The sequence below is a fragment of the Canis lupus genome, chromosome 3, assembly GCF_003254725.2.
Source record: "Canis lupus dingo isolate Sandy chromosome 3, ASM325472v2, whole genome shotgun sequence".
Taxonomy (NCBI): domain Eukaryota; kingdom Metazoa; phylum Chordata; class Mammalia; order Carnivora; family Canidae; genus Canis; species Canis lupus.
Window position 1 is genome coordinate 54,467,098 of NC_064245.1, and position 15,674 is coordinate 54,482,771.

The 15,674-nt window shown below is 45.8% G+C and overlaps 1 protein-coding gene across 15 annotated transcripts in view; it reads right to left on the bottom strand.

Moving 5' to 3' along the window:
* Positions 1 to 15,674, bottom strand: part of CPEB1 (cytoplasmic polyadenylation element binding protein 1) — a 94,388-nt gene that overhangs the window by 9,183 nt on the left and 69,531 nt on the right. For all 15 annotated transcript variants that reach the window (XM_025437510.3, XM_025437504.3, XM_025437509.3 and 12 more), the window contains 3 exons: positions 4,459 to 4,685; positions 2,051 to 2,303; positions 222 to 335 (listed from right to left, as the gene is read on the bottom strand). In XM_025437510.3, the coding sequence (XP_025293295.1) occupies positions 222 to 335; positions 2,051 to 2,303; positions 4,459 to 4,685 (594 nt within the window). The remainder of the gene's footprint in view (positions 1 to 221; positions 336 to 2,050; positions 2,304 to 4,458; positions 4,686 to 15,674) is intronic.

Genomic DNA, 15,674 nt, shown 5'->3' on the forward strand with positions numbered 1-15,674 from the left:
AAACTCAGAATTGACCTTGGGTCCCAGGTGACAAGTGTAAGCACCAGAAAACAGAAGCAATGATATGGGTGTCTACAGAATGTACCCCGCCCTCTCACTGACTCCTGCAAAGCCCTGTGCTTGGGCACAGCTTCAGCCCTGGCCTTAAGTCCAAGTTTAATGCTCTTGAGAGACATGCCCCACCTTCAGTGCTCAAGCAGTAGGTCTCAGAGGCAGCTCACCTTCCGTAATATCCCAGGGAACACCTCCCAGGAACACCTTGCAAGAGTAGATGGGGTTCTTGTAGTTCCGCGGTGGAAGCTGGCCACTCCAGGTATAGGTGGCTTCATTCACAGCTTTGGAGACGACAAAGAGAGAAATGGGTCAGAGGATGAACTTATCCAGGAAAAACTAGAAAGACCATGGTCCCTGGCCTGGCTGCCTGGGACAACATCCATGAGTATTCTGAAAGGCAAGAAACCTTATACTTTATCAAACCAGTCAGCCCAGTGTGACAACTCTAAATCACTAATTCTGTCTCCACTAAAACAGAGAGGAATAGCAAAGCAGATGTGATCACAGCCAAGCTATTTTCAAACATGTTCTTGATAAGCTAGCCACAAAGCAGTTTTATCTAGTCATGGCTTACTATACTAATTTAAATTTCCAATTACTTTAAAATCAACAGAGCGATTTTGTATACAATGTCCTACAAGTTTACTGGTCCAAACTGGCTTTGTCCCCAAATGTTCAAAGAAGGAACATTCTACTGTTTCCTGGTCTTCACTCTGAACTCAGTCACAGGAATCAGGACACTGCCAGTAAAAACCACCCATAGCAATCTGACAAGACAAGAATGTCTCCACTGTTCCACCTACTCAGAGCCATGTCCCATCACTGCCGGTGTCTCACAGCACCTGAACGGACACTGGGCCTTCCTTGATGCCAACACTGTAAGATAATGGATATTCCCCCACCTACCCCACTTCCAATTTATACCAAATCCGAGCTTGTCTAAACTCACAGTGAAGTTTCTCTGACTTAAACACCTTGTTAAGAAACCACTCTTGCTCTACAGAGTAGAAACTATCTTCTGTTTGGTCTATTATAAAACCTAGAGGCCTCTCCGTTCTTGGCAACCAGTTTGGCCTTTGACCTGTCTCAATTTATGCCTTTCCAGACCAGAGACTAAGCTCAGTGGGGACTGGCTCGTTCTTGCCCATTTTAGTACTTCAGCACTGGGGCAGGGCGCCAAAAAACCATCACTTCCATCCAGGACAATGACATGGAAGCTCATTCCTTAAAAGGCACAGATCCAGGGTGCTGCTACGCCAAGAACTTGGGTACCATCAGCAATATTTTGCAAACAAAAACATAAATCAATATAACGGCCCCATCCAAAAGCAAGGTAATGTCATTTCACAGGCAAACAGTGGCACTAATACAATCATGGGCTGCCAAAACCTTTAAGTGAACAGGGCAGCAGAACTATCAGGGGAGAATGAGATCAGGTCCAGTTTTGTGATGGGACAAATGTACTGAAGCCTACAAAAAACAAATGGATAGAGAAACTGAACATTCACTTAGTTATCAACTCCAGAACCTCAGAAGAGCAGTCGGTGAGTATCTCCTGGAAGCCTTGGTAAACTGATTGATACCAAACAGAAAGCCTCAGGGAAAATAGCTCCAGCATAGGTTATATATCTCACAGGTTTCTGAATTAGAAAGGGGAAAGGTGGAATTCTGGGCATCACTTCCAGGGTATCTCCTGAAGATGCCCACCCGTGAAAAGAATCAAAAGCTACACTGGTACACAGCCAACCTCCATGAAAGACCACAAGGAAGAGATGCCTCCAACCCCATACGGGCACAGCGTCTTTCCTCTCTGTTCAGCCTCAGAGAAATTCCTGAGTTTGTCCCATTAGTACTTACCCCACAAAACAGACCAGAGACTTCACCACACAACTAAGTCCCTCTTCTGGACAGTTCACCAGTCTAGGAACTAAGGTCACATACTCCCTGTGCCCAGAACAAGGCCTCAGGCCCCACGCATGGCCACATCCACACTCACCTGCAGCTTGCCGGTACAGCCTGGCCTCTCTTTCTATGCTGAACGGGTCTTTGGGAGCTTCGAGGAGATCCCAGGATGGCCACACAGAAGCTCCTGGCCATCTCTTGGATGCACTGGTTGGGGAGGGGCTGACCGCAGCGAGAGCAGCTTGCTCTTGGTCCATCCGGGACCCAACCCCCATCTTTAAAGGGTCTCTGGGACCACCCCCCGTCAGAGACAGGAAGGGGAGTGGAGGGGAAATTCGAAGGCTTGACTAGGGAAGCAAAAAGGAAGATACAGGTTTTTAAAGGACAGTTTTGTTATAAAATCAATAATCATACTCTATATAGAAATTATACCAGTTAGGTCTGATATTTTCTTTTAGGCTTTCTTCTTATTCATTTTTGATTAGTTGTTCTATGCTATAATTTAAACAAATACTTTTCTCCCCAATTCATTTTTTTTCATATTCCCAGGCAGTCTTCATAATCATTTTTAATTAATTTATGATAATCTATTTAGGGAACATGCTACATTTCGCTAACCTACTCCCCTACTGTTAAACATTTAGACACGTTCCAAGTTTTCAGGATTATAAATACAAACTTTAAGGTATAACTTCTTGCTTTATATGTATGGTGGGTTTTTTTCTAGGTTCAATTCCTAGATATAAAATGCCAACATGCTTTCTATGAGGTTCTGCTTTCTATCAGAAATGTATGAGAGTGTGGGTTTTATTATAAGCTTATGTCAAAGTACTAAATTTTACTTAAGTAGATAAAAATGATACATTATCAAAAAAAGACCCCACAAACTAATTACTCAGAATATTTCCTGTAAATTCAAATACCGCCTCTTTTTTCCTTTTTTGAAAATTTTAAAAAAGATTTTTACTTAACTATTCATGAGAGATAGAGAGAGAGAGACAGAGAGACATAGGCAGAGGGAGAAGCAGGATCCCTGCAGGGAGCCCAATGTGGGACTCGATGCCAGGATCCAGGGATCATGTCCTTAGCCAAAGGCAGACACTCAACCACTGAACCACCCAGGTGCCCTTATTTCTCTCCATCTGTTAGCTGTCTGCTCATATCCCTTCACCAATTAACCCTTGGGAGTATGGTATCTGAGAAAATTCTTTAAACAAAATCCCAGAATATCAAATTTAGTTATGAGGTAAATTTTCAAGACAGAGTTCCATCTGAATTATTATTATTATTATTATTTTTAAATATTTTATTTATTTATTCATACGAGACAGAGAGAGAGAGAGAGAAAGGCAGAGACATAGGCAGAGGGAGAAGCAGGTTCCATGCAGGGAGCCCGATGTGGGACTTGATCCCGGGACTCCAGGATCATGCTCTGGGCTGAAGGCAGATGCTCAACCACTGAGCCACCCAGGCATGCCCCCATCTGAATTAACATAAGCAGAACCCCAAGCATCCAACCCTATTTTATAGGGGAGTAAACTACAGTCCAGAGAATCAAAAGGACCTGCTTGTTATTACCCATCTGGAAACATAGCCTAACAGATAAAACCAACAAGCAGTGGGAACACCTAGCTTTCATATTCTAGGACAGGCTGACAGGAGACAGACAGACCCTAAAAGTTCACGCTCTGGATAGTAAACTAACCACATCCAAAGGTACCAGTCCTGGATATAGAAGAGAAAAGGGCAAGAAAAGCCATCCTATTCACTGAATGGTCACCGGACAGGGGTTTGGCAGGGGAGAAAGGCTCAGAAGGCACCTGAAATTGTATTTTATTTTATGATAATTTCTCATAGTCATTCCCATGTATTTACTTCCACAGTCTCCTATATCCCTCATCTATTCTCATCCATTTGCTAATCCTACTTTAGCACATGTGCCTCACCTGTCACACATGGCTGTGGATAAAGAGCATGTGCTATATAAATTAACTCTGAGGCACCAGTTCATACATTCATCATGGCCTCAAACTGACAGGTGGCATGGGTAGGTAAAGAGGATAAAGGAGCTACAGTCAGCCTGACTGGGTTTAAAATTCTGGCTCTGATAATTACTAATGCATGATTTTTAAAATCTTCCCTTAGAAATTTTGAGATAACACATGTAAAGGTACATAAATGGTTACTGTTTCAAGGCTAAAGAAAATCACCAAGCAGGCCAAGAAACAGAACAATGCAAGAACTCCCATATTAACTTTTGAAATTAACTTTCTCAAAGCTCTTGAAGTAACTTGTAAAAAGAGACTCTGCTGCTTGGGTCCTGAAATGTATGGCTTGAGGAGTGTATAAGGCACCCTCTATTCCGTAGAGAATAAGTTCCATACACGTTCGCAGTGGTCTCCACCACTTCCGTCATCCCACCCCCCACCCATGTTCTGGGGGACACACATCCCCTTGAAGCTCACTTGCCCCGCCCACCTAACTCCGTGACAAGTTACATACAATCAAATCTGAGAGATGATCTGATCCAGAACTGAAGCCACTTGTGTCTGAGTCAGAGGGGCTGCTAGACCGAGAGTCCAAGATGGGCCGGGTGTCCAGGCGGGATCCTCTAACTGAGGGTGCTGGAAACTTGTCCACCAGGTCAGATCCAAGGGGGTCCAGAGGCAGGAAGCTCAAGGGGGGTTTCCCCAGGACATTGCCCAGTGGGTTGTGAAGCACACTCAGTACTAGAAGAAAAAAATAAAGAAGTCTCATGACCTCCTTGTTTTCTTCCCAACAGTCCTTCCCTTTTCTCCCACAGCCGCCCAATAAGATACACAAAGGCACAATCACCAAAGCACGACAGAACCACAGTGAGAGTAGAACGAGCAGATAATGGCCAACCAGGGAGGCAGTTCCAGGACAGCTATCTGAAGACCAGAGTACTTGCTGCAATAGCAGCAAAACTGCTCTGTGTCACCCAGACTGCAGGGTCAGTATTTGGGAAGCTGTGCCAGCAGGAACCCTGGTCACAACTGCTCTTAACATCTGGGTACACACATTGTACAAAGGAGACACATTCAACACAGTTAGGAAGCCCAAACCACGGTCCTTCCTGCCTGCCTGTCAACATATCTATTCAAAGAATTCCACCTTTCTAACACTATATAGCTATACACAGAATTTCATGCCATGTTCCACAAGTCTGTTTCAACATGAGCACACCAGCTTCTCTGTGAAGCTCCGTCATGCCAAGTCCTTGCACGTACACTCTCTCCTGTCCTGTACAGACTGTCTCCAGCTTCAGACACTGAGATGGAAGCAGGACAGTGTGATTAAGCCCCCTTTGGCTAAAGACAAACCTGGGCTGGAACCCCACACGTCTGACACCACCTCTCTAAGGCTGTGTGCTCCGAGAAGCTCGTGGAGCTCCCATTTTCTCATGACATCTTGTGTGGAATACCAACTGTTTCATAGCTTTGTCAGGAGGGTTCGATAATTAAGAAAGCACATGCAAAATGCTCAGCAGAGCAGTGCCTGGTACACAATAAATATTTAAATACCAAACATCAAAAACAAGTGAAGCAAAGGCCAGAAGAGGTAAGGGAGGTAAAGTGGACAGAAGAGGACATTTTTCTATCCTTGGCTTGAAGACATAAGGAATCCAAAGGAAAATACATCTCTTATCCATGAGAATAAGGAATAAAAGGGCTTTTCCATGGAGCATGGGCTTTCCCCAGCACGAAGGCTAGGGAAGGAGCGCTCATCTGATAATGTTTTCATCCCATGACAAGGGAGCATGTCCACCTCAAAATGGCTGTTAGGTGAAACCAAAGTAGTGTGTGTGTGTGTGTGTGTGTGTGTGTGAGAGAGAGAGAGAGAGAGAGAGAGAGTGTGTGTGTGTGTGGGGGGGGTGAGTGTATCTAAGAGAGAGTGTATGTGTGAGTAGTGTGTGGTGGTGGGTGTGAGTGTATGTGTGTGAGGGGGGTGAGGGGTGTTAGGGGTGAGAGGTGTGCGTGGGGGGTGTGTGGGGGTATGGTGTGTGGTGAGGGGTGTAGAGGTGTGCGTGGGGGTATGGTGTGTGAGGGTGTAGGGGTGAGGTGTGAGGGGTGTAGGGGTGTGGTGTGTGTGTGTGTGTGTGTGTGAGAGTGTGGGGGTGTATGGTTGTGTGAGAGTGTGGGGTGTATGGTTGTGTGTGTGTGTGTGTGTGTGTGTGTGTGTGTGTGTGTGTGTGTAGGGGCTCAATCAGCAGTGGCCACGTCTGGCTCCCCTCCCCAGGTCACTGAGTAACACACAGGTCTCCAGAGCTGACTTGGAACTGGGGTTCCAAGTCAGTCTGACCGACTGCTGGGGGCTGTGCTAGGTACCAAGAGGCAGGAATAAACCTCTCCAAACATGAAGTCAAAGTGGAAGCCTGCTCTCGGGGCACCGCACACACGTACCATGCACAACAGAGTGCATGTGCCAGATGCGACCACCTGACTCTCCTGTGGCCAAAAGATGAAGATATGGTGGGTATATCTTTAGTTTTTTTTTTTTTAAAGATTTTATTTATTCATTCATGAGAGACACACAGAGATAGAGACAAAGGCAGAGAGAGAAGCAGGCTCCCTCTGGGGAGCCCAATGTGGGACCCGATCCTGGAATCCCAGCATCACGACCTGAGCTGAAGGCAGACGCTCAACCACTGAGCCACCCAGGTGTCCCAGATTTTTATTTTATTTTTTTAAGTGCAGGGGGCATACTATGAGTATGTGTGTTTATTTTGTTCTGGTAAATATACCCTTGATTTTTAAAGACATGGTCACACTGGTTTCATAGGGGACATACCATGTTACATTCCTACTAGCGCTGAAGAGGACTTCTATCCCTCCACATCATGCCAACACTTGCTATAGTCCGTCTTTTTAATCCCAGCCAGTCTAATATGCGTGTGTCCTGGGGGTGGGGGAGTCTATACCACCTACAGCAAGGAATCTGTTCATTTATTACATTGTTTTTTAAGAAAACTGTTTTTGGGAGATCCCTGGGTCGTGCAGCAGTTTGGCGCCTGCCTTTGGCCCAGGGCGCGATCCTGGAAACCCAGGATCGAATCCCACATCGGGCTCCCGGTGCATGGAGCCTGCTTCTCCCTCTGCCTGTGTTTCTGCCTCTCTCTCTCTCTCTCTCTCTCTCTCTCTCTCTCTCTCTGTGTGTGTGTGACTATCATAAATAAATAAAAATAAAAAAATTTAAAGAAAACTTTTTTTTAAAGATTTATTTATTCATGATAGAGAGAAAGAGAGAGGCAGAGACACAGGCAGAGAGAGAAGCAGGCTCCATGCCGGGAGCCCGACGAGGGACTCGATCCTGGGTCTCCAGGATCGCGCCCTGGGCCAAAGGCAGGCGCCAAACCGCTGCACCACCCAGGGGATCCCCTAAGAAAACTTTTTAACTAGGTCTTTGAAAGCAGTTTCCTAAGCATGAGCACATAACCGTTTGCTGAATGTGTTTCTCAAATGCTTGGCTTCTGACATCCACCAAAAATAATCCTTGTCAAACTTCTCAAATACTTTTGACAAGCCCCTGCCTCACCAAAGCACAAAATCAAAGCCCTGGAGCTCATGCCCTGAGAAGGCTGGAAGTGTGAAGATTTATTCAAGGCTCTTTCCTGGTGCTGCAAAACCTGGCATAAAAGCACCGTGAAAACTAACGGATCATACATATTGGCCTTAAAAGTGGTACCAATACCCTAGAGGGCCTCATTTTTCTTCACATTTTACAGAATTAAGTGTCGGGTGCCAAATAACAAGATAACAACCAAATCATACTTTGAAAACCAAGTTAGGGCACTGAGACTTCATTGTGAGGTCCCAGGCAGACACTGAGGAGCTGCTGTGGGGGTGGCAGAGGAGGCTGACAGGAAGGCCACCACCACACCGGGGCCCACTGACAGAGACCATGTCTACACCGATGGCCACTCTCTCCAGTAGTGTTAGGAACCTAGAGACACACTGGACCCACATAGGGCTATGCAGGAGGAAGTGGGACAAGAACTGATGGAAGCAGCTCTAGGGGAGGTCATGCGATATAGGTGAAACACAGAAGTGGGTGAACAGAGTAGAAGCAAATGTAAAACCAGCCATTTCAACGTGCTGACAGCTTCAAGAGGGATGAAGGGGTAGAATAAGAAGGTGGTGGGATGGCGAACACTGAGCTTTGAGGATGGCAAGATACAGGATGCTGACCACAGTGGGCTGACGTGGAATGTGTGGAATCTGAAATACTGGAGAGGTCATCTAAATGGATATTCAAGGGACCCATGGTGATACCTGGGCCTGGGGTTAAAACAAATACTGAGATTTTCAGAGAAGGAAGGAACTGGGAAGTTAGAAGGAAGAACAAAAGGAATGGCTCTGAGACAAGTGGTAGATGAGGCTTGGAAGAATGTGTATCTCCTGCTTGACAATGTAGCACCTTCAAGGAAAAGCCCCCAGCAAATGCACAAGTCAGAGGGAGCACTCCCCAGTGAAAGAGAAGACACAGAGCTGTATGTCAATCCTAAAAAAAGGTATAGCACAGTAGGTAACTCCAGGAGCTATCAAGGGAAACAGCATAAAGCAGCAGAGCAAAGCTCAAGAGAAGATGGCTGGCCCAAAGGGCTTGTGTCTGAGGACACGGAGGACAATAAACATGTGCTACGGTAACTGTCTTCACCCTAAGTTTAAAAAAAAAAAAAAAAGCAAAATGGGTGCCACTGAAAACCACTTTTCTCATTCACATCAGTTTCTGTTCACTACTGTGTTGGTACTTCTGTTCTAGCCACAGATCATCTACTTCAACATGCAATCTTTTTTTTTTCTACCATGCCCACAAAAACATCTTGATGCTCTGTCAAATTCCTGTGTCAAAGCTATGAATTATGACTATAGCATTCTTCTCAATGTGATAATAAGCCTGTCTAAAACGAAAATGTCATGACTATCCATGTTGGCCACTAATGAACTCTACTTCCTTAAGTGCCCGTGGTTCACAGTCAATCATCTCTTCTACGATCTGGACCAGGTTCATTTACTGTACATATAGCACATGTCAGATGCTTTGTTAGAAGCACTTTAGGTAAGTAATCTTCACTACATTCTAAGACATGAGTACTATTACCCCATCTCAATAAAAGGCTCAAAGGGCAAGTGTTTGTGTAAGTAACAGCTAGTCAGTGACAGGGTGGGACCCAATTCTCTGATTCTGAACTATAGCTTCTGTAGTGGTACCATTTACTAGCTATTTTTTTTTTTTCCTTTTAATACTTAGGACTTTACATCTTTTTATCTTCCTGTTATCGACACTTTTTTTTTTTTAAGATTTTACTTATTTATTCATGAGGACACAGAGAGAGAGAAAGACAGAGACATAGGCATAGGCAGAGAGAGAGGCAGGCTCCATGTAGGGAGCCCGACTTGGGACTCAATCTGGGGACTCCAGGATCACGCCCTAGGCCAAAGGCAGATGCTCAACCACTGAGCCACCCAGGCGTCCCTCTTTTGTTCAAAATTCCTTTAAGACCATCAACTACTAAAAAAAAAAAAAAAAAAAAAAAGACCATCAACTACTGACAAAGCTCTCCCTCCTTCCAAAAGTCAGTGCCTTGAGATCTAAATCATTCAGGCCATGAAACTTCTCTAGGGCCTTGCCACTGTAGGAGCTCATTAAAAATGCATCTTGGGCCCCACTCCAGACCCACTGAATCAGAACCTGCATTTTGAACAAGATCCCCAGGAGGTTTGTGTGCACATTAAAGTTTGAGAAGCACTCATCTAGAAAAACCTAAGGCTTGCTACGTCAAGCTTCTAATCAGTTCCCCCTACCACACCCCAAAAACCTTCCATATGTCATTATTTCCCTTGCCTTAGAAACTGTAGGTTAAACACAGCTCTTACAGCATAATGGCAACTAGTAACTAAAATAACAGCAGTAAGGTGGCTATACAGGACATTCCCAAGGAGTGTGATCTCTGAAAACAATGGTGGGGTGCATGGTAGGGAGTAGGGAGGAGAGAGGGAGGGTGACAGCCAGGAACAAAGACTATGAAAGAGTGGTACAGACTTGGTAACAGGTTCAGGAAAAATGTTGACTGAAGCAAGCCCGATGTTGTGAAAAATATTCAAGACAACCAAGAAACTTTGTAAGCTCATACTGAGCCAAAGCAAAAGGAGCTGGGGCCTACTGCTTTGAGAAGATACCTGCTGACAGAGAAAAGTACCATGAAGGACATCCTGGGTCATGTGATGAAATTGGAGCATGAACAGGACTTTAATTAAAGTACTGTTATCAACCTTATGCTGACAAAGAGTTGAGAATGGTTTTAATTACATAAGAACATCTCTGCTCTTAATGGTCCAGGACGAATTCACGTAGAGACAGAAAAAGAACATGCAAGTGATGAAGGTGAGAATCACAAGAGGAGAGAGTCCAGATAAAAGAAATAAAAGTATTCCTTGTATAACTTTATAACTTCAGTAATCTGAAATTATTCCCAAACAAAAACTCTTTTTAAGTGACACGAAGGAAAACTAGTCAATTCCCATTGGAATCTCTGTCTCTTTCAAGGTAACTGGATCTAGCCTGAAAAGAATCAAGCACAAGTAATAGGGCCTAGAATCCCAGTGGGAGCAGAGGGGGAGGGGCAGGGCATGATAAGTACCTTTGGAGCCTCTTCTTATAAGAAGAAATAATCTTCTTTTAAACAAGCTTTTTAAAGCCTCAAAAACATCTGTATGGATATTTGCAGGCACACATGTATACAAAGTTCTGTCTTCTGTACCAAGCTGGCCAACCCACTCCAACAGTAATTAGCTCAACATCTGGCAGAGAGCAGGGGTTCAGTATCTGCTGAATAGTACTGGAAGGAAGGAGACATCACATCCCTTAGAGCCAGTGTGCTCACTGAGGCTACACCCTTTCCATCAAGGTTATTCAACTTATGGACACAATACTGACTTAGAGGCAACTTGGAACTAGAGGAAAAAAAATCTTAGTTCATTCCAACCCAGCCCATCACCAAAACAGAGGCTGAGAGAAGTAGCTACTAGCCTTGTCAAATAGAGTTACTTGACAAAACCCCTTCCGCTGGTTTCAAATACTTTCTTTAAAGAGAACTAAACATATATAGGTATAGGTGGAAGAGAGCTACTCTGCTCGAGGAAGGGCAGGTCAGAAGAGTCACTTCCCTGCCATCTGTTGGGATCCTCACAGCCATGGGTATATACTTCCATATTCAAGTACGAAGAGCAGGAAAGAGTGCTTCGCTCAACACCATCCCAACCACACAGAAGAACAGAGGAAAAGAGCTTAGATCAATGGCTCAGAAAGGTGCAATGCCATCTGCAGACATAAGATAAGGGTGCCCCAGGATTAACACACTTGGGTCACATCAGCACCTCCATGCAGTTTCCTGCAAATATGACAGTGGAAGGGGCCAAGGATATTGTAGGAGTTTGGCTACAAGATACAAGGAAGACAAGAAAACCTAATATGAAAAGGCTTAGGATTTTCCAGGTGTTTTGATATTTCCTTCAACCTACAGAGGGAGCCAGGTTTCTGGAAACTGTCACGTATGGTCAGATGCCCTGGAGTAACCTAACTATTCTGATATAGTCAACTCACACAGGGCCTGGCCAGGTAGTTCTTTGAATATCTATAGATCACAGGAAAAGTTTCTAGGGAAGATGGGACCTCATCTCAAGAGATGGAAACCTGTCTTGTTCCTGGTTCAGGTCAGGAGACCATACTTCCCCTGCTGTAAGGGTGCTGGGTGGCCAGCACAGATCTCCACCAGCTGAGAATCGGGAGGGAAGGAGCCAAACAGCTAGCAACTGATGGTTTCCCTACTCCTAACTTGAAGTAGGAGGTCTATCTACTGGAAAAGCACACTCTAAGCTACATAACCTAAACCCAATGTAAGCAATAGGTCACTTATACTGCAGGCCAGTAACCTATCTCGAAGTCCACTCCCCATCACAGGGCACAGAGCTTCACCAAGGCCAGGTGTCAAGTATTAACAACCCAGACGGCTTAGGGGGTGGGGAGTGTGGGAGAGAAGTCCATAGGCACCCCAGGAGCCAAGCCCTGATCTCTCTGCTCTATTCCTGAACTCTACAGCTCCAGGACTATAGGAAGCCTGAGCTTTACCAAGTGCCTCCAGCCTGGTAGCCAAGCGTATGGCACTTGTATCCTCCAAAAGTGACTAAGAAAAGCAGTGTGCTCTTCCTGGAGCAGAGGCACTCATCCCCACTCACATGCTGGCAAGAATCAGCATCAGCTACAGACAGCTCTCAGGAAGTCACGGGGAGGAGAGGACCTGGCAGAGGGTTCCAGCTCATTAATGCTACCTCAGAGGGTACAAGAGACCAAATCAGCAGTAATATTTTTAGACCGATTGTTAACTTTCTCCACTTTCACCCTTCTACGCCAGCTCCTGTGGGTTTTATAGCTGAGTCACTGTTTGAATTTTCTGAAGCCTTCCCCAAAAGTACAAAGTCACCCAGAGTCTGATGGTGGCAGCAGCAATGGTAGTAAGAGCTTGGCACTAGATGTGGGTATTGCAAGACCCTACGTTTAAGCTCAGTAGGGGAGAGACTAGGCCTAAGACATTACAGTCAGATGCCTGCTATCTACTGGGAGTAGTCATGGAAAAAGCCCAGACCAGGAGCCATTATTTCTAGCCTGAGATTTAGGACCACATACTAGAACTGTTCCTTTCCTATCACAACCCTTGGGCACCGGACTGCTTGCTCAAAATCCATCTGAAGGCACAGAGGTAGGAAGGGGGAGGGCAGCACTCATTCTAGGTATAACAACAGATTGCTCTTTGCCTAGAACTCCAATGCTGCAACTATACACCATACCCCAACTTAAGTGGCAGTCTCCAGAGTGTCAGTGCCTCTACTGACTCTGGATCCCACAGGTCCAAGGTGGTACCAAATATAGCCTTTCTCCCATCTTGATCATTGGACAAGTTTCATTACCTAAAGAAATGATATACCCAAGTCCCATGTAAGGTCAGCACACTCTCTCTCCTACCCATTTCTTTCTCACCTAGGAGGCACCCTGCTTCCCCGGCCCTCCCTCCTCTCTTGCATTGAAAGCTATTCCTCAGCAGACTACCTGACCCCGTGATAGAATTCATGTTCCAGTGTATGACAAAATTTTCTGTAAATGCATCTTCATGCCGTAGAAGCTATGGAGGTTCAGAGATACTGATTTTTGAAAAAAATCTATCCATCCAGCTGACCATAACAAGTAGGAGGCAGAAGAATGGGAGAGACCTTGACCATATTCTACAGTTCAAAACTACCCAGGATTAACACCACAGTGGCTCAGCATTCATCGTTCATTCAATAGATCCTTACTGGTGATCCCTGGGTCGCTCAGTGGTTTAGCACCTGCCTTTGGCCCAGGGCATGATCCTGGAGTCCCAGGATCAGGTCCCACATGAGGCTCCCTGCATGGAGCCTGCTTCTTTCTCCGCCTGTGTCTCTGTTTCTTTCTGTGTCTCTCATGAATAAATGGATAAAATCTTTAAAAAAAAAAAAAAAAAAAAAAAGGTTCCTTATAAAAAGCCACGAGCCAGGCACTGTGCTACATGCTGGGGATAGAATAGTGATGAACTAGATAACTGAGTTAGATTTGCAGAACTTAGGCCCAGGAAATCCATGTTCTACAGAAGAGGAGTACAACTCTGTTCTGAATGTCACCTCAGAAAGGCTGTTTGGAAGGACTGCAGTGGCAGAAGCAAAGTACCAAGGGCTCCCCTCTCATCCCAGGCTGATCCTGCGTGCCCACCAACAGGGACCTTGTAAGTAACACAGCATGGGGAACATTCCATTCATAACCTGACTGGTCAGCAGGTGGGCAGAAACCAGAGAAGATCGACAGGTTAATCTCTGAGGGACTTGTAAAGAGAAAACAAGACATGGTCTCTGGCATCCTTCCACTGAGCATCTGGTCTACCTGCTGGGCTTTGGTACAAGGCATTCATTAGGAGTCCCTGTTTCCAGGCCCCCCAAAGTAGATTCTAGGGCACCCCCTTCCTGCTGAGTAATGCTGCATGCCAGAGTCCCTGGGGGGAGTCAGGAAGACAGCCATTAGCTGGTGCTGCTGATGAGCAGAGACTCAGGTGGAGAGGAGTCAGAACTGTCCACTGCACAACCTGGCCCTGACGGGTCTCAGCAAGGGAACTCACCATCTCTGGCCGGACAGCCCCAGGGCTGTGCGTGGAGGTATTTTAACAGAAGAGTTCTTGTCCAACATGTTAGAGTTCTGCTTACAGAAACACAGATGTAACAGAAAGCTTAAGAGTTTTGGAACCAAAGAGACCTGGGTAGAATCCTGACAGCTTTGTGATTTCTGGTATTTCACAACCTCTGTGAGCCTACCTCCTCACCTTTACAATAGAAGTAATGCCCATACCTGCTTCACAGGACTCTGCAAGCATTAAAATCACATGATGGACTTTGCATAGGAAGCAGCTGGTAGATAGTGGTGGTTATTAGTCACTCTATCCCCCATCCTGAGGTATTGAGGACAGCTTTCAGAGTCCTGCTGTTCCATTACAGGACTTAAGACACTGCCAGGAAGACAAAGGTAGTGCTGGACACTGGGGTCTCAGGGAAAAATCCACCTCTAACATTCATTTTTCCCAAAGGGCTCCCCTCCCATCAAGAGGTGAGGCCACAAGGTAGGCATAGCCTAGAGGGAGGGACTCCACGAAGTGCCATATCCCAACCAACGCTGGCCTCGCAGGCACAAATCTCAAAACCAGATTCCACTTCAGGGTCTTCATGCAGACCCTCTGAGGCCAATGGAACCCATGTAGCAGAAAGACCCAAGCCCCTTGAGAAAGGTCTCCAGGTACCAGCCTCATGCTGAGAACCCAATGAAAGATTGTCCCTATACACACACACACACACACACACACACACACACACAAACACACACCAAATCCTTAGGGGAGAAAATGGAAGCACCCATTGTAGCAACTATTATGTTGCATTTGGTATACTTTTCTCACCTATTTTCCCTTCATAGTCATGGGATTTTATTCACCAATGTACCTCTAGTGTCTAACCTAGTATTTGGCTCACAGCCAGGATTCAATGCTTGTTGGATAAATTTAGCCAGGATTTTCAGTCAAGGGCCCTGCTATCTCCAACCTTGCCCCCAACATTGCTAAATACTTAACAGTGGCAGGAGATGGTCAAATGTGAAGCCATAGCTGTGTGGGGCAATATATCACCACGGAGAGCCCAAGGAATGGGCTGTGCTCCACAGAGACAGCCCAGTACCATGCTGTATGCAAGGATAACTCCCAGACTGTCCAGAGCTATTGAAATACCTCCTCCCTCCCTGAATAAAGTGAGCTAGTTGATCTTCAGATGGGAAGGCAGTGTAGGCACTGGAATGTGGGCTGCATGTTCCCGCATTGCTGGCAAGGGTGCCCAATCTGGCACTGCAGCTGGCTGGTGGGAGGGCTACATCCTACTCCAGTAGGCAGTACCCTCATGTGGGCTTTCCGAGAAGGCCCAGAGCTCAGAGAAAGAAGAGCGGTGGCCATCACCAAAGCTTCAAAATTCAAGAACATCACGAGTGTTAGGGATGCGTGTGTCCTTAAGCCTCAGAAAGAAAGACACAGTCACGCCAGCCCTGCCCATAGCCAGATCATACCACTGGGGCAACCCTCTGGTCCCTATGAATGCTAG